This window comes from Natator depressus, chromosome 1 (genome assembly GCF_965152275.1).
Source record: "Natator depressus isolate rNatDep1 chromosome 1, rNatDep2.hap1, whole genome shotgun sequence".
Taxonomy (NCBI): domain Eukaryota; kingdom Metazoa; phylum Chordata; order Testudines; family Cheloniidae; genus Natator; species Natator depressus.
The window spans coordinates 73,035,990-73,063,589 of NC_134234.1; the positions used below are offsets into that span (position 1 = coordinate 73,035,990).

Here is a 27,600-nt window from a genome sequence, read left to right on the forward strand (position 1 = left end):
TTATAGTTGATAGAAAATGCAACTTTGTGCATCTGCAGTAAAAAATTGCCACTAAGAACAATACTATTTACGGGACTATGGAATACTATGAATATGTAATGGTAATCTTTACAAGGTATGAAAAATTCTGTACTGCTATTCCACTGTGGATTACCACAGTTGCACACACTTTCAATTTTGCAACTGTGGAAGAACACATTAAATGCATTAGTGTTTTAATCTTTTTTTCCTTAATTAACAGAGAAACTGAATACAAAAGCTTCAGGTTACAATTTTAAACACTCCAAAGTCAAAAATGCCAAACATTACATTTGACAGAGCAAGCTTAAGTGATCTTCACTCCTAATAGTGACTCTTCATTCTTCATATTCATGCCTTACTCAGCAAAACTCCCACTGACTGAATAAGGAGCACAGAATTGGCCCCACAAAATACACTGCATTACTGTTATGCAGTTAAATACATACTTTAATATGCAATATGAGAAATGTGTGTAAGTTAAGGTTACTATGAGATCCTTAATTTTTTGTATTTTTTGTCTTTTGAATGCTTGAAAATGTAGGGCCAAAGTCAGTGCTTGTTTACCTTGATTGAATTCAGTGGAATTGTGCACATTTCCGAAAGGGTTTAATTTTGGTCCAGATACAGAAAAGTATTTAAGCATGTACTGTAGTCCATCCCAACTTAGGATAACATTTTAGCAGATGATTACCTCTGATCCTGTGCTTACATCCATTGACTTCAACGGAATATATGTATGCACTTTAAATTAAGCACACGCTTAAGTGCTATTCTGAATAGGAATGCTTTCATGAATTGAAGTCTTTGCTCATAACTTTCACTGTGACATCAATGTAAGTTTTTAGCCCTAAGTTACTGCAGTTTTACAGTGGTGTAACTCCTTCCAAATTTGTTGGGACAGAGTTACATTAGTGTAAAATTGGAATACAGCGTGGTGATTTGACTTTCATTGTCTATCATTTCACTATTTATCCTATTGCTAATATTATGACCCTGAGTAGGGTTTTTATAAAAGAAAACCCTTTCACACACAAAAATGCAACATGCTGTCTTCTGCTTTTGTACTTGTTGTTTTTGTACTTTTGTACTTAGTTGTTTGGTGCATTGGCTTACTATTTTGGATAATATTTTTGTTCCGCTGAATACTGAAATGAACACTGACGGAACACCCTGCATAGATTTCAGTATTATTCATGGGTCATATTAGTGATTACAAAATCTGAGCAACAAGATCTGACAGTGGGTAACATTCTTTTCACGCTCCTAATTATGTTAATTAGCTCTGAAAAGACACTCCCAAGTTCAAGTATTCAAAAGTGCTCTGCTCAGAGCAGCTACCAGGTGTTCTGCATCATAGGCACTTGGGGAGGGCTTTGGTTTTTATATTGGGCACTTTTTGAAACACCAACCAGCATAATTCGAAGTGGTGAACAGAAGTTTAGCCAAGCAATTCCCATTGGATTTGATGGCAGTCACATAGCTAAAGCCCAACAAAGTATTCTGAAAATTTAGGAGTCCTGAAAGATTTTATCATGGGACCCGGTCCTAGCAGATGACTTAAAGTCAATGGGAGTTTTGCCTGAATAAGTGTGTTTTAGTTTATCTGCAGTACCTAATGCAATGTATAGGTGTTTTCATCTTGGATAATAATCTCAAATGACATTTTTAATGGAAAATATATCATGATAACATTTCTCAGGTAAATATTCCCCTAACCTTCTCCCTTTTTTATTCCAACATTCTCTGCAACGTTTCATGGACCCTTTCCAAATTACAGAAAGAAAAACTTTCTGCAAAAGATGCAGGTGACTGCTTTTCTATAGCTTTTTAGCATAAAATACAGAAATCCTCAATTCTAAATGCAAGAAAACAGTACTATGCACGGAATTAAACACTTTTTCACAGAGGACTTTAAAAAAATGCATTTCAGATCTTACATTATTTTCACCTAACATTCTATAAGAAAGATTTTATTTAAAATTTTATATTCTACTTTAAGGACATACTCTATATCAACAAGGCTTTAAAAAACCCCAACAACCCATACCTATGAAACTATATTTAATTTCTGTATCGTCACAGGGAACAGTAGCAAAGATACATCCTAACTCTAGAGATCATAGATAAATACCAGACTGCTAACTCATGCTGCCACTGTTGGCTGAACTCAACCATCAGAAAATGTTATAAGGTCAAAAACCTTAGTTCCTGTACCACTGATCAACTGGAAAAACTCTTTTAAAAAATCAGGCTTACGAATGGAAAAGCTCAATTATAATAATTGTTTATATTGTTTATGTTTTATATAAAAAGAGTAATAAAATACAGTTGCATTTTCAGTCCCATGTAACATTATACCTCTTCTATAGACTGATTCAAAGTCCACGGAAGTCAATGAGAATCTTTCCATTGCCTACAACAGGATTTGAATCAGGTCCATAATAAAAGAGTGTGAGTATACTGACTTGTGTTATTACTAAAACTCAAGCAACATTTGTTTAATGTAAAGAACAAAAAAAAGTGAAAATGTTGCCTGTAGGTTTTCTGCCCACATTCAGCATCACTGTTCAGTGCTGACATATTCTGTCAGCTAAATCATTTTGGTGAGCTTAATTTCCTTTAACTTCTTTGGGAGGCTGAAGGGGATTAAAAGTGATTCTTTTAACAGAACATGGGAAGTTAATTTAAGTAAAATTATCAGCACCTCTGAAGACCAAAGAAGGAGGTTTTCAAATTTTGTAACTAAAATGAGGGAAGAGAGTATTCCCTCATATGAACAACCACAGATTACCCAGAGCTGCTCTGCACTGGAGGTTTTGTAAATCAGCATTTTTTAAAAAATGTATGCTGACAAGAGTGCTACTGTAGTGCATAAAACATTCTGAGAGTTTACAGTGCTTTAAAGTCCTTGTGAAAGATAGATTTTTTGGGTGGAGAGTTTTCTAAGTGTTTCTTCAGTGTCTCATTTCAAGTCTATTGACGATTTTTGGAGTAGTTACCTAGAGAGCAGATGCCTTGTAAGTGCCTGTTTAAAACAAGGTGTCTTGTTAGTATGACACCTTACAGACACCCAAAAGTCAAGACATGGTTTGGGGAACACCACATTCATCTTAGATAAGGCTAATGCAACAGCAAGGAAATTACTTGTTCCTAAACTTGCTACTGACAAAATCTTTTTTGCAAAGACAAATTTAAATGTTCCTTGCCTGCTGCTCTAAGATTCATACTTTGTGAACCCCTAATAAATTCAGACAAATCACCATATATTGAAGAATGCAATGCCTACGGTAACATGAAGGTGATTGCTAAACCCTAGAAAGTTGGTGCAGTGAAAACTAAGCACTAAGAAGCTGCTCTGCAAACCTGTACATTTAACTACTGGTTGCTCCAGTGCAACTATGATTAAACAAAAGGTTTCTCTGGCTGAAGTACTACTTTGATCCTCCCTCCCCCATTTCCTATCTACTGCAGGATTGGCACCTGGCCAGCACAAGCGACACAGTACCTTAGTGCCATCTACAGGCTATATTGACATTCTAATTTAGTGGCAAAAGACAAGCATCAATGAAATAAATTAGACAGCGCTGCATTTAAATCTTTATTAGCAAGGAATTATTAGACCTAAGAAAAACTACTGCTGGATTTGGTTGAAATGTGAGTTTATCACCTTCCTAATCCCTCTTCATATGGCATATTTCACATTTTAAAAGGAGTTATGACAGATCACTTATGCATAACTAAGATGAGAAAATATGTACAATGGGCTGATTTTTTTCTGCATAATTAAGTTGTATTTAGAGCAAATGCATTCGTTTTGAAAGTATACTTTGGCCATTTTTGAAAATATGCTAAAAACTTTCTATTAGATCCCCTACTTTACTCTATAACAATAAAATAATTACAAATCACAACAGAGGAAGACTTCCTTATGGCTTAGTTATATCCTACCAACAAACCATATGCTTCACAGATGAAGTTCCTTGGAAATTCTGCTATCTTTGTAAGTGAAAAAATAAGAACCCCTTTAACAACAGTAACTTAACAATATTCCAAATTAGTTTGAAATATAAAAGACCTACTCAAACCAGCCTCACTTGAAATTTAGAAGTGAATTTACATATCCCCAAAGTAACACATTAATCCTGAAACAGTCAAATTTTCTCTTTGAGTGGAATCTGGCATATTAGAAAACACAGTTTTTCTTCTTCAGTAACCTTTACACTGAGACACCCTTGGGAAAACAATTTGGCTTTTAACAATTTATTTCCATCTTTGATCTGTTGTTTATGCACCCACACGTGAGAGTGTGTGTGTGTGTGTGTGTGTGTTTGCATGTGTGTGTATATGTGCACGTTCTTTTTAATAATCAGTGACTCTTAAAACTGTGAAATATCAGAGGCATTTTACAAGTCCCCAGACAGATGGTAAAGTGGTCTTTTTTCTCTCTCTCCATATTATAACCAAGCTAAAAGTAGACCTAAACAAAAGACAAACTGGCACTTTAATACTGGTTGATTGGGCACTTGTATGCAGTACTTATAGACCAGTAAAAGTGCTCATTTACCTGTCTGGTGTGTAAGGGGCCCTTTGTCTTGAAGCCTCCTTGGGAACTGCACTCTGAGGCACTGAAGTGATCTGAACTAGTGGAAGAGCGTTTGGAAAGGGTGTCACAACCACCAACAAAGGTGTTGTCCAATGGAAGTTCCTGAATCACATGATGCTTTTTCACTGATACTGGAGTGTCAGGTTTAAGATGAAAAGCAGACTGTGGAGAGGCAGATTTGTAATGCTTAGCAAGATCAGGACTGTTAGGCTTAAAGGTTGTTGGTGGTGCTGTGCCCCAGTCAAATCTTCCTATACTTTGCTCCTCCAGCTCAGCTGGAAGGCTTATTGTCCCGTTGATAGGTTCATGAACAGCATCATCAGGTTTCGACTCCTCAATGGTAACAAAGTTCAAAAGAGAACTTTTAGGAGACTTCCTTTTCTTCCTTTTCTTTTTCTTGTTCTGTTTGTTCTCCTGATTGGGAGACATCCATTCAGCACCTTGCTTGCTCCTTTGTGCCGCTTTGAACCTAGAGGCATGTCGACAGCGAACCAGAACCGTGACAAATATCACCACTATCACAACCATAGCACCTGCTACTATAGCAATCATGATAGTAAGATAGTCCTCATTTTGATAGGGTTGGCTACTGTCCCCTATATTCCTGTCCAAGGGTGTTTCCATAGTCCTACGTATCAAGTCATAAATATAAGAGGCATTTCCAGCAGTGTCATTTACATACAAAAATACAAGCACAAGAGTATGCAAGGATTTAGGATAACCCAAGTCACTTATGTTGACCACTAAACGATGCAGCCCCACATCAGTAGGAGCTGGTTTTTCTTCCAGAGTAATATTACCTGTCACTGGATCAATACGAAATAAACCTTTGTTATTTCCACTTACAATTGTATATTTAAGTTCAGCATTCATTCCAGTGTCTATATCCACAGCAAATACTTCTGCTACGACAGAGCCTGGGATTGCTGAGAGTGGCACCAACTTAAAAGAAGTATTAGAAGGTGGGTATATGACAACTGGGCTGTTATCATTAACATCCATGACATTTATTGTTACTTTTGCTGTAGAAGAGCGAGGAGGTTGTCCTCCATCAATGGCCTTGACATCAAAGGTGTACGAACTCTGCTGTTCTCGATCAAAAGAAACATTGGACTTTATAACTCCAGAGTAAGGATCCAGCACAAAGTTCTCATTATCATTCAGGATGGAAAGGGTCACTGCTTTATTTTCCCCGGCATCTGCATCGGTCACTGTGATCACTCCCACGGTGCTATACTTTGGTAAGTTCTCAGATACAAAAAACTGGAAGTGATTATGAGTAAATTTAGGACTGTTGTCATTTTCATCCAGCACAGTAACAATTACAGCCGCTTGACTCTGCAGAGGAGGGGTGCCGTTGTCCCTTGCTGTTACAGTGAAAATGAAACGTTCTTGCTCTTCTCTATCAAAAACTCTGGAGGCTGTCAAAACTCCCGTCTTTCGATCCAGATCGAAAAAGGAGGCATTAGGACCAAGCTGATAAACAATGTCTGCATTTTTCCCACTGTCTTCGTCTGTGGCACTAATAGTTGTTAAGTATAGACCACGACGGTTGTTTTCAGAAACTGACAGCTCAATTACAGGCTGGCTGAAAATTGGAGGGTTGTCATTTTCATCCTCCAGTTTAACTCTTACCAGGGCAGTCTGGTTCAAACTGGGCTTGCCAGAATCAGAGGCAACAATTTTAAAGCTGAATTCTTTGGTGCCCTCATAGTCCAACAAGGAAGAGGTCTCTAACAAATACTGGTTGTCATAAACTGCCTTCAAGTGAAATGGGACCTCTCTCTCAATGAAACAGATCACTTTGCCATTCACATCAGTGTCCTTATCTGAAACTGTAATTAGGGCAATCTTTGTATTGACAGGATCTTTCTCAGATAAGTATACTGTGCCATTGATGGGACTTATAATGTACCTGAGGTCTATGTTAGGAGGGTTATCATTTACATCAGTGACATTGATGGTAACAGTTGCCCGAGCAGGAGTAGAGCTACCGTCACTGGCCAGCACTGTCACTTTGTGAATAGCAGTCTCTTCTCGATCTAAGGACCTCTGAACTGTAATCAGCCCTGTTGTGTTATTTAAAGCAAAGAGCCTTTTGGTTGCAGGGGCAACTTGGGCACCAAAAATATATCTGATTTCTGCATTGCTTCCTACATCTGCATCTGTAGCATGAAGCTGAATTACAGAGGTGCCTACTGGGGCATTCTCTGGTATGTGAACCTCCACCTGACTCTCTTTAAAAACTGGCCTGTTATCATTGACATCACTTACTGTGACTTGCAGTATGGCTGTGCTGGATTTCTGAGGGGTTCCTCCATCCTCTACTTTGATTTTCATCACATAGGTGTCCTTCTGCTCTCTATCCAAGTTTTGCTGTACAATCAGTTGAGGCCATTTCTCTCCTTCTGGAGTTTCAACAATATCCAGTCCGAAGACACTCTGCCCATTTAACAATTCATAGTGCTGTACACCGTTGAAACCAGTGTCAGGATCAGTTGCTGATGGAATTGGAAAGCGGCTGTTGATCAATGTGTTTTCAGGTATGGAAATATTGATGACAGGGGATGGAAACATAGGTGCATTGTCATTGGTATCTTTTACAATTATTTTTATTTTGATCAGCCTAAAAAAGTCATTGGGGAGAATCACCACTTCAAGTTCAAAAAAACACTCATTTTCTTCAGCATAGGAGGCTCCAGCACAGAGTTTTTCTCTGTCTATTCTATTAGAGGTGGTGAAGATTTCCCCGGTGGTGCTGGACACTTTGACCAAAGGGGCATCCCCTGCTTTAGAAACCAGTCTGTAGACAAGGCTGGCGCTGGTCCCTGTGGCAGCATTGATGTGAGAAATGTTCAGATCCTTTGGTATGTTTCCTATGGGTACATTTTCAGGCAGCTCCTCTCTAATAGTGTAAATAAGTTCTTGAGCTATAGCTGAATCCAGCCTTAAACAGGCAATCAGAGCGGCCAACAGGTAAAAATCCCTCAGGTCCATGATAATGTGTTTATTCTCTTTTTCTGGATTTTAGGATTTAAAGGTTTCCAAGGAGGAATGGTGCACGATTTGCAAGAGGAGGCGTGCATGGACTGCAGGATGCATTACATCTCATTTCTTATTTGGAGACAGCAACTGTCAACACAATCACACAGAGGAGCATTATTGTTTCACAAAAAAACCCAAAACAAATCCACAACCACCAAGAACTACTACTCATTTTCGCAATGGACACTTGCACACTGTACATATCCCTGCTTCTCCCTCTTACAAGCAATCCCGGACGAATGCACCAATATCCCGTTAGTTACACATACCGAGAATGGAATTAACTATCTGCCGTACTAAAAGGCAGCTACAGTTTCAACACGTACTTTCCAAATCGTTTCTTGGCACTTGGTGTAATAATCAGTAATGTGCAATCCCCCCTCCACCCAGCCATTTGGTGACAGTGAAAAACCTTGCTGTACTTCTCTAGGATTCTGTGTTAACTGCAATGTCAGCTGCCAATCGTAATTTGTTGTTTCCTTCCGTGCGGGTTTTTTTTTTTTTTTTTTTTGCTAACCAGATTTTTCTTTCCTCCTGGTGCCTTGCATACCCCACTATTGCTACCGTACTGGGAGATAAGCACCCGGACATGCTGCAGCAGCAGTCGTCACTGGCTACTTCACATCCCTATTAACTAAGGAGACAATAACAGGACTCACAGTTTCTTACACAGTAAGCTCGGTGTCTCGTCTCCAGATGTTGGATACTTCACCTTATGTTTAAACTTTATTTGATTTTTAAAACAATCTAAATCAGAGGGATTGGGGATTCAAAATGCAACTTAGAAGCAACCTAAATGTTTGCAAAGAACATGCAGAAAAAAATATGTTCTGATCACAGGAGGAGGGGAAAAGGTGCAGTCTTTTACCACTGACACTGATTTCCCCTCAGGATGTTATTAGCAGCTGTCACACATAAATACTGCAGACTGATAATGCAGGTAAAAAAAAAAAGACTTCTGCCTAAATGCTCTATTAACCGCAAATTAAATGGTGCACGGCTCCAGGCATCTACATACTTTAGTGGAATTGGTCAGCGCCTAAGCACTACATCTTATCTGCATTAAAGCTGCACGGTAGCTGATGCCTGTGATCACTTCCAGCAGAGTGATGCAGGTAGGGATGCAGAGACAGCCGAGTAGGTGAGCCTTTGCCACGAACAGCAACTGAATCAGAAACACAGATTCTCTACCTAGATAAATATATTTAGTATTTTTTTTAGAAAAAACAATCAGAGACACGGTGCATGTGTAACTTTGCACTTACACTGGTTGTCTACCTTTGCCGATCTGCTGCGGCTCAGCAAGGATCTGATCCAACACATACAGCACAAAGCATCTGCTAAACCACCGGTTTTGGAGAAATCAGCAGCAGCCAAACGCTTGCTCTTTGCGAAATGTGTTGCTTCGGGGTGGGAAATTAGCAACTCCAGAGAACAAATTCACAGTTCTGTCGTTAGTCATCCTCTCCACGTTTCATTTCTATCCGGCGACGATCCTTCTGGTGCTTAACGTGCATACACCACCACAACCAACCAGCAAGCACAAAAGCCAGTGCACTTCTTTAGATCAGGGGTATTTTCCACTCTACACTGCACACATTTTCCATTCCTGTCTCCTCAGTGTAGAGAGGCGGGCATGTTAAGTCTGTAAGTTCTTATTAGAAATGTCAGAGTTGGGCTGGTTGATGCTGCTCTCTCCTTCTTTGCATCTCTGGGGTGATAGGAGCCAAAGGAAATCCTAATAGGTTATTGCTTTAGTGATGGAAGGAAGCTACAGCGAGTCCCCTGCCTTTCTCCCTCCTAGTGTCTCTTTCTTTCTCTCCTTCTCTCTCTCTCTGAACTGAAATTTCTTGATATAACTCTCAATAAGCCCAGAGGGAGGGTGTGAGCATTGCTAAGCCACCCCTCCTGTGGCACCCGATTGGCCTGCAGCAGCAGGGGTGGAGGCTGGAGCGGCGCTGCCCTGGCATTGGTCGCCAGGCGCGTCGGTCGGGCAGCCGGGGCTGCGGGGAGGCGGAGCGGAGGAGGAGGGTGAGCGGAGCTTGCCGCCGCCGCGCGGGATGGTTAATGGGTTTGCGGGCAGCGGCGGAGGACAGGAGCGCGAGGGACGCGGGGGGGGATGGCGCGGGAGCCGGGACCTCTTGGATTCAGCCCTGGGAGCCGCTGCCGGGAGGAGGCTCCTGCCTGCCGCCGCCGCCTTCCAGACGTGGGCAGGAGGGGGGTCCGTGCATGCGCCCGGCTCCCAGCGGGACGTGGCTGTGTGCTCCCGAATCGCAATGCGGGGGAGGGGAGCGCGGCCCCAGCTTGCAGGGGCGGCCGGCGGCCCTGCATGGTGCCGAACTGCGCCGGGGCGGGGGGGGGGCTCGGCTCGGCCTATTCTCAGCTGGCTTTAGTGGCGTGTGCACGCCCCAAGTCAGCCTGCGGGGAGCCGCGCGAGGGGCCACATGCCTTTTAACCGCGGCGTTGGAGCGGGGAGCCCCTGGTCCCCAGTCACACCAGCGCGCGGGAGGCGGCGAATGGGGGGTGCTGGATGGCGTGAGCGGGTGCAGCCTTTACAGCCACCGCAGCGGTAGGGGGAGCGGGGGGGGGGGGGGGATTGGCTGAGAGCAGAAGCCGAGTCTGCCCCGGATAGAGCTATTGCCTTTGGGTCTCATGGACCAGTCTCCTTCGGTGCTCTTAACAGGGGAGGCGTCCCCGCCGCCCAGCCGTGCACCGCTTCTGCGGGTTCTCCTAGCTCCGACACCGCGGGAGGCCGGTGCTGTGCAGGGTACGGCTACTTGTGCGTCAAACTCCCCTCTCAGAGTTGCTGGAGGGCTCTCTCCGGCCGGCATCGCTCCTCTCGCTGTAGAAAATATCGCTCCCTTGTCCTCCTCAACTTGTTTCAACTTTATATTTAATACATGCCTCTTCATCTATAATTCAGATTTCTCTGACTCCAGCTCAGTCTCGCTTCCCATTGACTCCTGCCCGCCTTCCTCATTTTCCTTTCTGAAGGCTTAGAGGAGAATTTGCCAAGAACATGTGGGGTTTTTTTTTGTTTTTGTTTTTTTAAACCCCCTGCAGTAGTGAATGGAAAGACATTCGTTATTGTCTAATCAATAATAAAAACAATAATCTCTTCTAGCCTGTAAGTGACACATTTACTTTGTTCTAGCCTGGAAGACCGTGCTATAATAAAATGATAACCTACTCTGCTATTAATTACCTTTAAAAGTGTCACAAGAATAGGATCATAATGCATTTCTTCAACATCCGCAGCATGAATGAACCTTTTATCTGAATATTTTTTGAAATCCCTAGGCTTTCTCAGCCTGAATTTACCTACCTTATCACCTAACACCTATGAAACTTAACAACTCAGGTTAAAATGGCCACAATAAGTAATTATGGTATTGTTTATGACCACCAAATCTATGTATATGAAAACAAGAATAGCATCAATATAAGATTTTCAGGTCTTAAACCATAACATGAATACATACTGTGCCCATTTTAAGTTGCATATCTTTGACCGATTACAGTATATGTAGACTTCTATCTTTATCATGGTGTATTAGGTTTCCATATATATGTATGTATGTATGTACAAATACAGAAACCCAATGCATTCAATTAAATTTAGGAGGTTGCTATATATGTAGGGGGTACATCCTGATCTTCACAGTCACATACATAAACACCCTTGGTAGTCACAACACTGGTGCAGAGCTCCTGATATAAGTGTGCATGAATGCTGCAGTCTCAGTAATCACATGCTGTGTACAGATAAAACCTTCCTGTCACTGTTTTATATTTGTGTCCAAAAAGTTTGTATTACACACATAGAAATAATTGATCCTCGTTTTGATGACATTAAGTAATGGGAGCAAACAGACCTTAATCTACCTGAAAGGTGGATGCAAAGAGGATGGATCTAGACTATTCTCAGTGATAGCAGTTGACAGGACAAGGAGTAATGGTCTCAAGTTGCAGTGGGGGAGATTTAGGTTTGATATTAGGAAAAACTTTTTCACTAGGAGGGTGGTGAAACACTGGAATGCGTTACCTAGGGAGGTGGTGGAATCCCCTTCCTTGGAAGTTTTTAAGGTCAGGCTTGACAAAGCCCTGGCTGGGATGATTTAGTTGGGATTGGTCCTGCTCTGGGCAGGGGGTTGGACTAGATGACCTCCAGGGGTCCCTTCCAACTCTGTTATTCTATGATTCTATGATTCTAATAATAAAGAAAAATGTTCATTATGTAATACAGGAAGGATGGCTATAGCCTTAGCTTCAAAAGTCAAGGAATTGACAAGAAAGAGTAACCTTTCTGCCAAAACATTTAGAAAGAATTTTCTGTATATAAGAATATATAAAGAATTAAGTATATAATTCCTTCATCATATTGCAGTACAGAGAACTACAACTACTAATAAAGAAGATAATTAGAACTACCAGAATTTTGTATAACATATTCTGCTTCTGAAATACTGTGCCTATGTATTCATTAATAATGCACACATTTTTTCTGACACGAGTCATGTCACAGTGGTATGGCATCACAGACGTTTTAGTCTCCTAGAAACATCATAGACACATAACATTTTTATTCTAAGCACACTACAGTCATTTCAAAGTCACATTGTAGTCACATCACATAGTCTAATAATAATTATTTAACTTTATTGCTAAACTGAAGTTTTCTGTTTGCTTAGGGATGACTTTAACTTGTAGTCGGAACTGATTATCTTGTGCTCATAAATGAGCTCTTCACATGTACACAAGGTTAGCCCTGTGAAGGGCTAGGAAGAGAAATAATCAGATTTGATTAAACTAATGGCTACTGGACTTAAATGTAACGCATTCACAAGTCAAAAAAAGTTAAAGCATGTCTGCTCTTTTTAGAAGCTGAATATGTTAAAAAGCCAAAGATGTTTGCTTGAAATACAATCTGTCATGTTAATGTTTGTGTGCTTGCTGTAAAGTGCTGTTGTTCTTTAACTAATCTGACACTGTTAACCTCTTGGAAAAGGTAGGTCTTCAGACTTCACTGTTTGCATGAGTATAGTACAATAAATTGTGAAATTGTGATTCCTGGTATCAAATGGGTTAGAACTGTGCTAACTACTTTCTTAATCTTCTAGAAAGAAAATGAATAAAGCCAGTATTCTGGCACAGGAATCAGGGTTGCTCAATACATTGTTATGCAGCCTTTTAAATGTGAAGAATAGCTCTAAAACGTCCTTATTTTAATGTTTGCTTGAAGAGCCATGTTTTATCTTCTAGTAACTGTTCCTCCCAGTACACTTATTTTTTGAAAAACTATCGTATTTGGAGTTATGATTTGTTCAGCTATGTACTGTTATTTATACTGTTCTTTAATAGTCTCCTTTTTCATAATGTATTAGGCTTTTGTCTATGTATTAGGTTATAATGTGATTAGGGGCCTAAATACTCTATTAGACTGCCTTCTGTATTCTAGCATATTAACTATTCATCCACAGCATTATGTGGTCTCCTTTTCATATTATTATGTATCACGTTCTTTTCCATATCATATTTGACTCAAACTGGAGCATGCTAGAAACTGACTCCAATTATTCTGTATTAGCTATAGTCAAATTGCACTAAATGGAATTGGTTACATTGTATCACAAAGGCTCACACAATACATTATACATGAAACTGACTCACATTATGCTTAGCTAACTAAAGATTTTAATCTTGGACTGTTGAGCATAAAATGCTATCATGCCTCACTGAACTGGCTGTGGTCACTTGATTATTTTATACCTCATATTGCCTCTCCTGGTCTGTTACGATAGAGGCATAATGCCTTTTCGTCTATTATGGTTGCCAATTTTGGTTAGACGGATTCCTGGAGGTTTCATCACATGGTGTAATCTTTAATTCCTGGAGACTCCAGGAAGATCCTAGAGGGTTGGCAACCCTGTAAGAACATTAACACTTTCTATGGATTGCTGATTCATATTTTGGTGAATGAGCACCTCTACTGCATGCCATCACAATGTGCATCAGAGCCTAACCTAGTATACTTATGGTGTGCCTGCTTTCTAACACATAGCAGAAAATGAAATAAATGCAATACAGATTTCCCCATGTGCTTACATGAACTATTGTATGCTAGCAAATATTTGGAGGCTTTGTTTTTGAAATGCTGCTTAAAAATTACCAAATTCAATTGAATTTCAATCATAACTAGGGAATAACTCAGAGTGAGATTGCCAGTCCTGCAGAGACCTCCTGGAGGTTGCCAGGAAACCCTTATGAGGTGACTCCTCATAAATGAGGGATTTGGAGTCCAATGGAGTTGGCAAAGGGCAAGACCTCCCCACCCTGTGAATGCTACTGATCCATGGAGGTAGGAGACCCTACCTGGAGGGCTCTTGCCTCCACTTTGTTCAAACTTGGCTCTACTTCTCGTCCCGTGACTGGCTGGTTCCCTCCACTGTTGCTGGGTAATATGGCAACGTCCTGGAATCCCACAGGCAAATCTAGAGGCTAAGACGAGGATAGTGACACAGAATAAGGTAGTCCTCTGCTTCACCCCCCTTCCCAAAACCTCACCAAATAATACCACAAAGGATGCTGTCCCCACTTTCTGTGCAGACCAAGGGACATCCGTATACAGAAGGGATCATATAGCTCTAAGAGATCTTAACAGTTGTATTGTTGTTTTCTCCTCGTCACTGTAAATATGATATTGCTTCTACTTTTGTTCATATTTTATCCACGATAGTTTAGATTTTACGATTCCTTTTTTATTCATGTCTCGTATGAGAAGTTCCTTAAAAAATTGCTTGTCTTCCTCTCCACGGTGCTTGGGCCTGATTTTTTGAGCCCTTACTTGCATGAATAGTTCCACTGAAGTCAATGAAAAATTTATTTCTGTATTATTTAACCACATGTAATTACACTATTTTTAAGAGGCCAAATAATTGCATTAGAAACAGTGCTCGTGTATTGTTCTCTTTTTGCCATTTCAAAATTGATTTTCATTGTTTTTCTAAATGATTGTCCAAGTCCTGGGAGGGGGAAAACACTTAAGCAAACAATTCAAGTCTGTACATTAATCTGAACTTTTAAATAAACAGCAATAAAAAGTCAATTAATGTTGAATAATTGAAGCCCAGTGGGACTGGTCAAATGATTAATGTCTGCAGGATCAGGCCCTTTTAATGGGTCTCCCTTCAGGAAAATAAATTCATTCCCGGGTAATCAAATCACAAGAGGGGAAGGTGACAACCTTTATTCCATTTGAATGACAGAACTAAATTTAACTGAATTTGCCATATTTTTTGACTGACAAATATTACAAATGTCAGGTTCATGGCTCTAACTTGTCTCCAAATGCAAAAGCTGAAAACTGGCATTTTGCAGTGCCAGTGTTTAATCACTGTCATTGTACAATGCAACAAGGTGCTGAACTCTCATTCATTATTGCTGTTTATTTAAAGGTACAGATTAATGGACAGACTTAAATTGTTTGCTTAGGAGTATTTTTCCCTCCCAGGGCTCTTGTCAACTATTTAATAAAACAATGGAAATCAATTTTGAAATGGCAAAAAGAATAATAAACAAGTACTGTTTAAAATGCAATTATTTGGCCACTTAAAAGGGGTGTAATTACATGTGGCACATAAAACATATGTTTTATTCTTTGTCACCCTCATGTAATTTATTTTGATATAAGTAGCTTTTGAATCAGAATCTAGAAGCAGAATACAACCAATTTGTTGTTATAGAAGGAGAAAATGTTCCAAGGCTTGCAAATAACTTAGCTTACTGAGGGACTTTCTTCCTCTCCCTTCCTCCCAAAAACTAGCCCAACTGCAGTCCCTCTGTGCATCTTCAAGATACAAGATACCTCAAAGACAAGGAGAGGATCCATCTGCCCCTGCCTTCTTCCTTCCCATGCACACACTACAGTTAGAGCAGCAGGGAAAAGCCTTCTGCATTGACTAAAGGATGCATAGTGAGCACACTCCCTCTGCTTGCTAGCATACCTTGCTTGGAATTCTGCCTTGTTGAGGCCTAATTCCTCTCAGAGCTCCCTTTAGTGTTGTGTGATTCCAGAGTGTTCCTAATGCAGGGCTGTGCCTGAATGTCAGGATTGAACCAATTGAAGCTAATAGCTCATTTAGTCAGTGGGTAGAACTGGCACCTCTGTAGGTGCTATATTTTCAGTGTGTTTCTGTAGGTGTAACGAGAGCTATGCATTCATTTACATAGTGATAACTATCTTTGCAACTAGAAGGGTTTAGACTCTGGCAAAGAGTTCAAAATCTACTGAAAAGGACTTAACTCCAGAGTGTGGCTTCCCCAAGCTCCATGATTTGCACCATCCCATCCAGTGACTGACTAAGAAAATTCTTTAGATAGGCATAAACTACACAAAGATTACAAGCAAGGTAAATAGTGTGTTGTAATATATTTAGCAAACGATAATGCAAACCACAGAAAAAAATAGAGAGAGGATGGGATGGTACTCTCTATTGCTGGGAAGTTATTAAATAGTTGCAGCCAGGAAACAGTTTAGGGGACGGAATTGGTGGTGGATTTCCGTGGCTTTCCTTAATCTCTACTAATAAATCACGGGTCCTCCCTCCCATATAAACAAACAATAGATTTTTTCAGCACAAACACAATCAAATTTCAACATTTTGCCCTCTTCCTTATCAATGTATCTGTTGCTCCAAGGGCAACATGCTTTAGGAGGTAAACAAGCACCTATCTGTAGGAGCATCACTCAGTTGTGCTTACACAATTATCACAGCAACAGCATACCACAGATTGATCAGTAATGGATTTCTTGACAAATTTCTAGATGTTGCAAGAAACATCAAAGAGAGGAACCAGATTAGAGCAAATTATGGTGCTGCTAAACCTTGTCTACACAGATAGATTAGATACGAATGGGACTGGGCTCCCAGCCTCGTAGCAAAGCTTCACAGGCACTGAGTTTAAAGCCACTGAACAGCTAGTCCAACGACTGACAGCCTGGGGTATGAGACGATTCCTCTGGTCTGTGCTGGGGATGAGAGAGTAGAATTACAGGAAAGCAAAATTCAAAATTTCCCAGAATTACCACTATGTTTTCTGGCAATGTTTGTTCTGCTTTCATATGCCAAGAGGTTTTATTTTCAGATGTACTTACAGGGCCCAGTACTTGGATTCTCCTTCACATTCTGCATTTCCCCCTTATCTTTCTAAATCCCAAACAGCTTTTAGACAAGATTGAGGGCCTTCTCTCTGAAATGTTAACCCTGATCGCCTCATACCCAAGTCTGGTGCTGCAGAGACAAAGCCTACTTCCCACTGGGTCATTTTGGTCATTAGTTTTATGTGGAAATCCTTTAACTTTTTTGTTGTACATCTTCTAATGACAATTTTCCATTGAAATGAACAAATCACGTTTATATAAGGTATATAGTTCATTTAGCATTTTATGTATATCTCTAAATTGTTCACTCATTTAGTGTATCTCCTTGTGTTCAGCTTCCCTAGACTGTTTATCACTGAAGATGGGATATTCATATCATAGAAAAGCAAACCTACTGGGAACAAAGTTCCTAATGAGATATATTTGAAGCTAGGGGAGGAAATAGAGAAGCATAATATGCAAAATATAGCTAAGCTTCTCTTCTAGCTCATATTGGGGAGGATTTTTTCATTTTGAAGTATATTACTCTTTATAAATTCAGATTTATCTCTCCGTTCCACTCCAGATGTTATCATACTGATGGGAAGCAATAATCACAAAGCTAATTGTTTTCCACTGTTACCCTGGAATGAATCTAAAGTAACTCCTATGAAGTCTTTGGAGTTACTCTGGACTGACATCAGTTTAACCAAGAGCAGTATTTGGCCTACAATTACTGTTTGACTCACTTGTGTTACTCTTTAGTTATTTATTCCTGTTTGTAACAACACAGGGAGACTTAAGAGGTAAGATTGTTCCTCTTGTGGTATAAGTTCTGGGAGAAGTTGTAGTGGATGTGAAAAGAGTATGGCTAGGCATGTTTGGGGCATTAAAACACTGCTGAATGTTGTCAGAAATAGGAAACTTTGAAATTGATATTATAGAAAAGTTGTTAAAATACATATTTAAAATGAGTGTAGTGTTCATGAAAGTAGTCGGCTTCATAGGCCAGGGGACTGAAGACTTTTGTTCAATTACAAAAGGTATACACAGGGCTCAGCAGTGCAAATGTTCCCATACTTTTCCACTATATGTTTTTTCAGCTCTGAGTAGAGGGACCACCTTTAGGGATGTGAAGCTAGTTCAGTTGTTATGCCTATTCAACGCATGACCTCTAAGCTAAGCCTGCCAAAAAGGTGCAAATTTATGCTGATTGTAATGGCACTATGCTGTAGTGTAGACATATATGAGAACTATATGCATGTTTAAGAGAAGATGCTCACATTGCTGCTTGTTATTTTTGTTGTGTGCCTTGTGTAGGGTCTTTTTTAGTGCAGTGGAGAGTGTTCTACTCAGATCACAAAAGTGTTGGATATCAAGTTGGTTTGACACTCAGTTGTGAACCTCAGCCTGTGCTCAAGTAACTTTAGTAGACATGGACCAGGGTTGTTTGTAAAGAGTCACTTCTAGCTAGTCTCCCTTGCTTTCTCTACAAACAGATACCCCACTCTCCAGCAGTGAGCACTGACATGAAGATATCAAAGGGAAGAAAAGGGAGATCCCAGAACTTATTGTGAGGGAGGAGATGGCTTGCTGGATAGAAGTCGCCAGCTGTAAGGATTTCTCTTTGGATGTTTGGGTAAATATACTCGAGCCTCTAACACACCTACAGTGACTGAACTTCCTTAAACCCCTCTGTGAATCGAAGGCCTAGCGTTTGCACTCCTAAGCCTACAGCCTGGAATGATGACTAGTACATTAACACAGGATTCCACCCACACAAAACTCAGTACAGGATCAGGGCCTGTGTCTCCATTTAACGTCTGGGTCCTGGAGTGAAAATTGATTGATATTGATAATCCATACATCGCAGAAATTCAAGCAAAAGGTCCATGTTATTTTTATTGATACAGCATGGAGATAGAGTTACAAATGGTAATGGTCAGGTGGCATTAATCAAGGAATAGCTGGGATTAAGAGTACAAGGGAGCAAATTTGGCTCCGAGTTAGCCTGACACAACTGGGGTTTTTCTGGTAACACAGCAGAATGTAGCCCTCATAACTCCAAAGCATACTGTATGGGATCTTTGAAAATAATGGGGAACATTTTCCAAAGCTCTTAAGTGACTTAAACACTTTGCAAAATTTTACCCAATAAGTATTTGGTGGTTGAGAAATACAAGACGGAGTTTCTATTACTTCTTTTCTTTCAGAGAAATGTCAGAGATTGTCTTTATTATCCTGACTATAAAGGTCAAACAAACAAACAAAAAAAGCATAATTAATCCTACATCAAGACATATACATCTAATTAGGGCTAATTAATTAACGTAAATTTGCTGTGCTACAATGAATGTAGACCACAGAACAAAGAATAGTTAGAAAAAAATAGTAATATTTATAGTGTAAGTATTTAACAAAGCCAGTCAGGATAATTAACTGGGAGTGGCATGGGGGCATGTTAAAAATTTTAAGAGACATCACATTTCATTGTTTAGGATTTGATAAGAACTATTTTTCTCAATTTTAAAGGTCAGGCTTTTCTGTTAAAAGAAAAAAAAAGTTCACTAAACTAATAGTGGGCCTGTTGCTGCTCCCATTGAAGCCACTGAGATTTTGGCTATTGATGTTAGACATCAACAGGGGCAGGATTAGATTCAGACAGTTTATCAACTGTATTTTGTTTAATTCAGGGCTCTTGTTTCTATAGCCTTGCAAGTCTTTTAACTGCAGTAAACAGTGTCATCTAGAGGATATTTTGTGGTACTGCATGTCATTGACAAACCAATATCTTCCATACATACTTTGACAAGCAAAGTAAAAGCATGATGATAGCCAGTTGCCATAGCATTATTTTTTTTTAAGTACTATCAAATATGCTCTGCTTTCTGAACACCAGAAAGCCTAGTACCCTGTCACAACAAAATGCTTGGATGCCTCAAGGCTGTTCATTTAATCACCAGGCTTTAAAGAAATTAAAACTAACACCCATTATTGCTGTGAATCTTTGGTTTAGCTCAATTAAGGTGACATAATATTATGTAAAACTGCTGTAATCGAAAATAAGGCAATGGGCTGTAATATCATGTAGTTTTGACCAGTGCATGTTAAAATAATTATCTCTAGTTATTTGTCCCTAATCTAATGCAATTCAAATTGTATTAAGATGCTTTACAAAATAATGAAAAGATCTAAGTAACAGTAAATAAAAGTTGATAAAATTTATGTTTATCCATACCATATCTTTATTGCCAAATAAAACAAAGCTGCACTGACGATGAATAGCAGCAGCATATCCCGTTTTCAAATATATTTACACATGGAACAAACAAGTAAATTACTTGTTACAGATCCCTTGTCATTCATTCCTTTTTTTAACTTGACAATTTTTATGACCCAGTGTTCCATTAACTTACACCATGTGCTGATTTCAAAGATATGCTTTATTCAGAGTAACTCATTGATGAATAGCAGCTGAGGCACTGTAGGACATTGACTCTTTAAAACGATTAAAAGGGAGATACCCTATGGCTCTCCTCATATGCAGACAACTTGACATTAGCAAGAGGTTTCCATTTCGAACATGAGACGTATGCTGTGAATAACTAAAGTAATAATAATAATAATAAACATAAAATTAAAAAAATCCTGAATATCAACTATACAATTTGGTCCTGATCCTGTTTTTTCACTCATGTCCTTTTTAGGATAAAAACTCTATTAACTATTTCCTAACAGAAAAGTTGTTTTTGCATTTTAATTGAAATAGTGCTCCTTTGTTTCTGGAAAACAAAACTTCCCTCATGCTCCCACTCCACAATCCACTGCCTTTACAAGGGGAGTGAGCTGATGCTCAGTTCTCTTTTTCTATTTCTGGCTACCATAAGAGTGGCCATACTGGGTCAGACCAATGGTCTATCTAGCCCAGTATCCTGTCTTCCAACAATGGTCAATGCCAGGTGCTTCAGAGGGAATGAACAGAACAGGTAATTATCAAGTGCAAAGTGCAAGCTGGTCTCCATATTGGAAGAGAAGATTGAAGGTCTGGAGCAACAGATAACGACCCTGCGTTGCATACGAGAATCTGAGGATTTTCTGGACAAAAGTCAGGATATGCTTCTACGGGTGCAAAGCTCTAAAGATTTAGAGCAGGTTGCACAGCGGAGCCAAGAGGCCAGTGAAGAAGCTTGGCAACATGTGACCTCCAGAAGAAGAAGGGTGAATGTCCTGGTTCCAGCAACGCAGACACAGGTAACTAACCGCTTTCATGTTCTCTCCACAGGTACCATTGCGGAGAGTGGACCAGACGATACGTCTGGGGGGAGAAAGCAGAAGGAGACTCCGCTGGTTGGAAGGCATGAGATGCGATGTCCTGAGGTTGGGGGTTCCACGACCACCACTCCCAAGAGAAGGAGGCGGGTGGTGGTGGTCAGGGACTCTCTCCTCCGGGGGACTGAGTCATCTATCTGCCGCCCTGACCGGGAAAACCGAGAAGTCTGCTGCTTGCCAGGGGCTAAGATTCGCGATGTGACGGAGAGACTGCCGAGACTCATCAAGCCCTCGGATCGCTACCCCTTCCTGCTTCTCCACGTGGGCACCAATGATACTGCCAAGAATGACCTTGAGCGGATCACTGCGGACTACGTGGCTCTGGGAAGAAGGATAAAGGAGTTTGAGGCGCAAGTGGTGTTCTCGTCCATCCTCCCCGTGGAAGGAAAAGGCCAGGGCAGGGACCGTCAAATCGTGGAAGTCAACGAATGGCTACGCAGGTGGTGTCGGAGAGAAGGCTTTGGATTCTTTGACCACGGGATGGTGTTCCATGAAGGAGGAGTGCTGGGCAGAGAGGGAAGACCATCTTTGCGAGCAGGCTGGCTAACCTAGTAAGGAGGGCTTTAAACTAGGTTCACCGGGGGAAGGAGACCAAAGCCCTGAGGTAAGTGGGAAAACAGGATACCGGGAGGAAGCACAGGCAGGAACGTCTGTGATGGGAGGGCTCCTGCCTCATACTGAGAATGAGGGGCGATCAGCAGGTTCTCTCAAGTGCTTATATACGAATGCACAAAGCCTTGGAAACAAGCAGGGAGAACTGGAGGTCCTGGTGATGTCAGGGAATTATGACGTGATTGGAATAACAGAGACTTGGTGGGATAACTCACATGACTGGAGTACCGTCATGGATGGTTATAAACTGTTCAGGAAGGACAGGCAGGGCAGAAAAGGTGGGGGAGTAGCACTGTATATAAGGGAGCAGTATGACTGCTCAGAGCTCCGGTACGAAACTGCAGAAAAACCTGAGTGTCTCTGGATTAAGTTTAGAAGTGTGAGTAATAAGAGTGATGTAGTGGTGGGAGTCTGCTATAGACCACCGGACCAGGGGGATGAGGTGGATGAGGCTTTCTTCCGGCAACTCGCAGAAGCTACTAGATCGCATGCCCTGGTTCTCATGGGTGACTTTAATTTTCCTGATATTTGCTGGGAGAGCAATACAGCGGTGCATAGACAATCCAGGAAGTTTTTGGAAAGCGTAGGGGACAATTTCCTGGTGCAAGTGCTAGACGAGCCAACTAGGGGGGGAGCTTTTCTTGACCTGCTGCTCACAAACAGGGAAGAATTAGTGGGGGAAGCAAAAGTGGATGGGAATCTGGGAGGCAGTGACCATGAGATAGTCGAGTTCAGGATCCTGACACAGGGAAGAAAGGTAAGCATCAGGATACGGACCCTGGACTTCAGGAAAGCAGACTTCGACTCCCTCAGGGAGTGGATGGGTAGGATCCCCTGGGGGACTAACATGAAGGGGAAAGGAGTCCAGGAGAGCTGGCTGTATTTCAAGGAATCCCTGTTGAGGTTACAGGGACAAACCATCCCGATGAGTCGAAAGAATAGTAAATATGGCAGGCGACCAGCTTGGCTTAATGGTGAAATCCTAGCGGATCTTAAACATAAAAAAGAAGCTTACAAGAAGTGGAAGGTTGGACATATGACCAGGGAAGAGTATAAAAATATTGCTCGGGCATGTAGGAATGAAATCAGGAGGGCCAAATCGGACCTGGAGCTGCAGCTAGCAAGAGATGTCAAGAGTAACAAGAAGGGTTTCTTCAGGTATGTTGGCAACAAGAAGAAAGCAAAGGAAAGTGTGGGCCCCTTACTGAATGAGGGAGGCAACCTAGTGACAGAGGATGTGGAAAAAGCTAATGTGCTCAATGCTTTTTTTGCCTCTGTCTTCACTAACAAGGACAGCTCCCAGACTGCTGCGCTGGGCATCGCAACATGGGGAGTAGATGGCCAGCCCTCTGTGGAGAAAGAGGTGGTTAGGGACTATTTAGAAAAGCTGGACGTGCACAAGTCCATGGGGCCGGACGAGTTGCATCCGAGAGTGCTAAAGGAATTGGCGGATGTGATTGCAGAGCCATTGGCCATTATCTTTGAAAACTCGTGGCGAACGGGGGAAGTCCCAGATGACTGGAAAAAGGCTAATGTAGTGCCAATCTTTAAAAAAGGGAAGAAGGAGGATACTGGGAACTACAGGCCAGTCAGCCTCACCTCAGTCCCCGGAAAAATCATGGAGCAGGTCCTCAAGGAATCAATCCTGAAGCACTTACACGAGAGGAAAGGGATCAGGAACAGTCAGCATGGATTCACCAAGGGAAGATCATGCCTGACTAATCTAATCGCCTTCTATGATGAGATTACTGATTCTGTGGATGAAGGGAAAGCAGTGGATGTATTGTTTCTTGACTTTAGCAAAGCTTTTGACACGGTCTCCCACAGTATTCTTGTCAGCAAGTTAAAGAAGTATGGGCTGGATGAATGTACTATAAAGTGTGTAGAAAGTTGGCTAGATTGTCGGGCTCAACGGGTAGTGATCAATGGTTCCATGTCTAGTTGGCAGCAGGTGTCAAGTGGAGTGCCCCAGGGGTCGGTCCTGGGGCCGGTTTTGTTCAATATCTTCATAAATGATCTGGAGGATGGTGTGGATTGCACTCTCAGCAAATTTGCGGATGATACTAAACTGGGAGGAGTGGTAGATACGTTGGAGGGCAGAGATAGGATACAGAGGGACCTAGACAAATTGGTGGATTGGGCCAAAAGAAACCTGATGAGGTTCAATAAGGATAAGTGCAGGGTCCTGCACTTAGGACGGAAGAACCCAATGCACAGCTACAGACTAGGGACTGAATGGCTAGGCAGCAGTTCTGCGGAAAAGGACCTAGGGGTTACAGTGGACGGGAAGCTGGATATGAGTCAGCAGTGTGCCCTTGTTGCCAAGAAGGCCAATGGCATTTTGGGATGTATAAGTAGGGGCATAGTGAGCAGATCGAGGGACGTGATCGTTCCCCTCTATTCGACATTGGTGAGGCCTCATCTGGAGTACTGTGTCCAGTTTTGGGCCCCACACTACAAGAAGGATGTGGATAAATTGGAGAGAGTCCAGCGAAGGGCAACAAAAATGATTAGGGGTCTGGAACACATGACTTATGAGGAGAGGCTGAGGGAACTGGGATTGTTTAGTCTGCAGAAGAGAAGAATGAGGGGGGATTTGATAGCTGCTTTCAACTACCTGAGAGGTGGTTCCAAAGAGGATGGTTCTAGACTATTCTCAGTGGTAGAAGATGACAGGACAAGGAGTAATGGTCTCAAGTTGCAGTGGGGGAGGTTTAGGTTGGATATTAGGAAAAACTTTTTCACTAGGAGGGTGGTGAAACACTGGAATGCGTTACCTAGGGAGGTGGTAGAATCTCCTTCCTTAGAAGTTTTTAAGGTCAGGCTTGACAAAGCCCTGGCTGGGATGATTTAATTGGGGATTGGTCCTGCTTTGAGCAGGGGGTTGGACTAGATGACCTCCTGAGGTCCCTTCCAACCCTGATATTCTATGATTCTAAGTGATCTATCTCCTGTCGCCCATTCCCAGCTTCTGGCAAACAGAGGATAGGGACGGGACACAATCCCTGCTCATCCTGGCTCATAGCCATTAATGGGGCTGTTCTCTGTGAACTTATCTAGTTCTTCTTTGAACCCTGTTAAAGTCTTGGCCTTCACAACATCCTCTGGCAAGGAGTACCACAGGTTGACTGTGTGTTGTGTGAAGAAATACTTCCTTTTGTTTGTTTTAAACCTGCTGCCTACTAATTTCATTTGGTGATCCCTATTTCTTGTGTTGTGAGAAGGAGTAAATAACATTTCCTTATTTACTTTCTCCACACCAGTCCTGATTTTATAGACCTCTATCATCTCCCCCCCTCCCCTTGCTCGTCTCTGAAAAGTCCCAGTCTTACTAAACTCACCTCATATGGAAGCTATTCCATACCTCTAATAATTTTTGTTGCCCTTTTCTGTGCCTTTTCCAATTTCAATATATCTCAAAAAAGATTGGAATTAGAAAAGGTACAATGATCCTATATTATTTTGCAAGAATCTAAATATCTGCGGCTCAGTTTAATTTAAGTCATGGGTCAGGATGGCAACCTGTAAAGAACATATAGTGAGATAGGCTGATTAGAACACCAGTTAATATCTGTTTTATAAATGACCTGCATTAGAAGCATACCAATTGTTAATCAGGCTATAAAGTTAATTAAATTAATTAAAAATGCAGTATGAAATAAAATCAAACAAGACAGCTACATGATACAAGAATGTAATTATACAAAGTTTCAGTAAAGCTGTCAAGTTAACTAGTTGGAGATGAAATCTTTGACAAGATAATACGGGCTAAAAAGCTATTTTCTTTTTATAATTCTGTTATAATTACAGTGACCATCCATTATGAGGGTTGACATCACTTGCATTCAACAATAAGCTTACATTTATGTAAGTACAAATTACAGGAATAATGATAGTAATAGGATTGTGACTGCTGTAATTATGAGCAATATTGCGTTTAGCACATGATTGTCTAACAAGAAAAGTTGCAAACAACCAACTGCTGCAATGAGAAGGCACCCAGGTGAGGAAGGAAGAGGATAACATTCAGATGAAACTCCTCTGTTCTATTGGTTTGTCTAATTTAGTGTGGGTAAATTTCTATTCTAATTTGATTTTCCTCCCTAAAATTTTGGTTATTGGAATTAAGTGATACTGGCATTTCAGAGCATTAAATATATGTTGAGCCAGATTCTGTTCTGATTTATATTCCCTGGAACCCCATCAAATTGCATGGGGTATAAATTGGTACATAATTGTTCATGACCACAAATAGTGCTAAATCCTGCTCCTGTTGTCTTCAGTAGGTGTTTTGTAATGGAATTTAATGGGATCAGGAACGGGCAGATAGTGTAAACTAATTTCCTGTTTTTCTGTGAATACTTCTTAGAATGGGATACACTTGCACACACAACTGTACATCGAAGCATAAAATATGTCTTATTGGTTGCTATTGAAAATATAATTTAACTACATTTAATACATTTTTATTTTGTGAAGGAAAATCTAATTCTGAACTTCAGTTGCAAAGTACAGTATCTGCACTTAAAAAGTTTTACTGAACTGAAAGATTCTCCCATCTCTTTCTTTCATATGGGGAATGCTCTTGGAACTATTATAAGCTTTCAAAGTGATGGGAATTTTTAAGATTGCTTAAGTTTCATTGTTTCTCATATACTTTTCCAAATTTCTTTATAGACATGATTTCCACTATTAATTTAAATCACTCGTGTGCTACACTTTACTTACCTTCCCTTATCTTTTCTTTTTGATGACTGTGTGTACAATTTCTGTTCAGCTAAATTTATCTGATTTTATTTTACTTTTAATGTTTTGATTTCTCTCTTTCATGTATCTAATATTTTATTTGTGTTCTATTATTTACATTTTTCATAGAAATTTTAAATGTATACACTTTCTTCTCCATAAAATAGATTAATTTTATAGCAGATAGTTTAGTAGTTTCATTTGATTCTCCCATCATCTAGGTGATTACAGCACAGGCCTGCAATGCAGAAGATTAGGATTCAGTCCCTGACTCTTACAGAGGCTTCCTATGTAACTCTGGACAAGTCACTTAATCTCCTGTTGCTTATCCAGAACATGGGATGGTAATATTTTCTTTCTCCTGCTCTTAGTCTGTCTTGTATATTTAAAGGGTAAGCTCTCAGGGCAAGGACTGTGTCTTAGTACATGCCTGTACAGTGATAAACACAACAGGTTTGTAACCTCATTTGAGTCCCCTAGACACTAATCTAATAATAAAAATAAATAAATAAAATCTTTGTTCAGCAACTTGCTTATCATTTTTTTAAAAAATCAAAGTGAATTTCACAATTATTTAAATCCTAATCTAATTTAAATAATGGGATAATGGATGGAGCCCGTTATTGCACCAAGATCCCACCCATTCAGATGAGGGAGAGGCCACAGAGCATGGAATTTAACTGAGTGCATGACAGGCAAAGAATGAAAAACAAGGACTGGGGTGCAGGTCACATGGTCAAAAGGGATCCAGAGGGGGACTCTGAGCAATGAATGCCCACTACCTCAAGAAGTCCAAAAGTCAGTGGACATGATTCAGAAGAACTATGCATGGACAGAAGACTAGTAAAAGGTCCTGCAGTCACAGTGACCCACCCCTTCTCTCCATCCACCTTTCTCCTCATACATTGACCAGACTGGATAATGAAAACCTCTTAGGGCTGATCTACGCTGGGAATTAACATCGGTATATCTATGTCTCTCACTAAAAATCCACACCTTTGAGAGACATACCTATGCCAACCTAACCACCAGTGTAGACAGCGCTAGGTCGATGGAAGACAGAATTCTTGCATTGGCCTAGATACTGCCTCTCAGGAAGGTGGAT

The 27,600-nt window shown here is 40.8% G+C and overlaps 1 protein-coding gene and 1 long non-coding RNA gene across 6 annotated transcripts in view; one reads left to right on the plus strand and one right to left on the minus strand.

Moving 5' to 3' along the window:
* Positions 1 to 9,734, minus strand: part of PCDH9 (protocadherin 9) — an 870,287-nt gene extending 860,553 nt beyond the window's left edge. The window contains exons 1-2 of one of the 5 annotated variants that reach the window (XM_074961751.1): positions 8,935 to 9,731; positions 4,586 to 7,756 (exon numbers count right to left, since the gene is read on the minus strand). In XM_074961751.1, coding sequence (XP_074817852.1) covers positions 4,586 to 7,621 — 3,036 coding nt within the window. In that variant the 5' untranslated portion in view covers positions 7,622 to 7,756; positions 8,935 to 9,731. Of the gene's footprint in view, positions 1 to 4,585; positions 7,757 to 8,934 lie in introns of all 5 variants that reach the window. The other 4 variants (XM_074961768.1, XM_074961759.1, XM_074961777.1 and 1 more) reach the window with 4 other exon arrangements.
* The window catches only part of LOC141992557 (uncharacterized), a 53,040-nt gene continuing 35,118 nt past the window's right edge, over positions 9,679 to 27,600 (plus strand). Inside the window, exons 1-2 of the long non-coding RNA XR_012640611.1 lie at positions 9,679 to 9,700; positions 18,308 to 18,421. This is a non-coding gene — a long non-coding RNA (uncharacterized LOC141992557). The remainder of the gene's footprint in view (positions 9,701 to 18,307; positions 18,422 to 27,600) is intronic.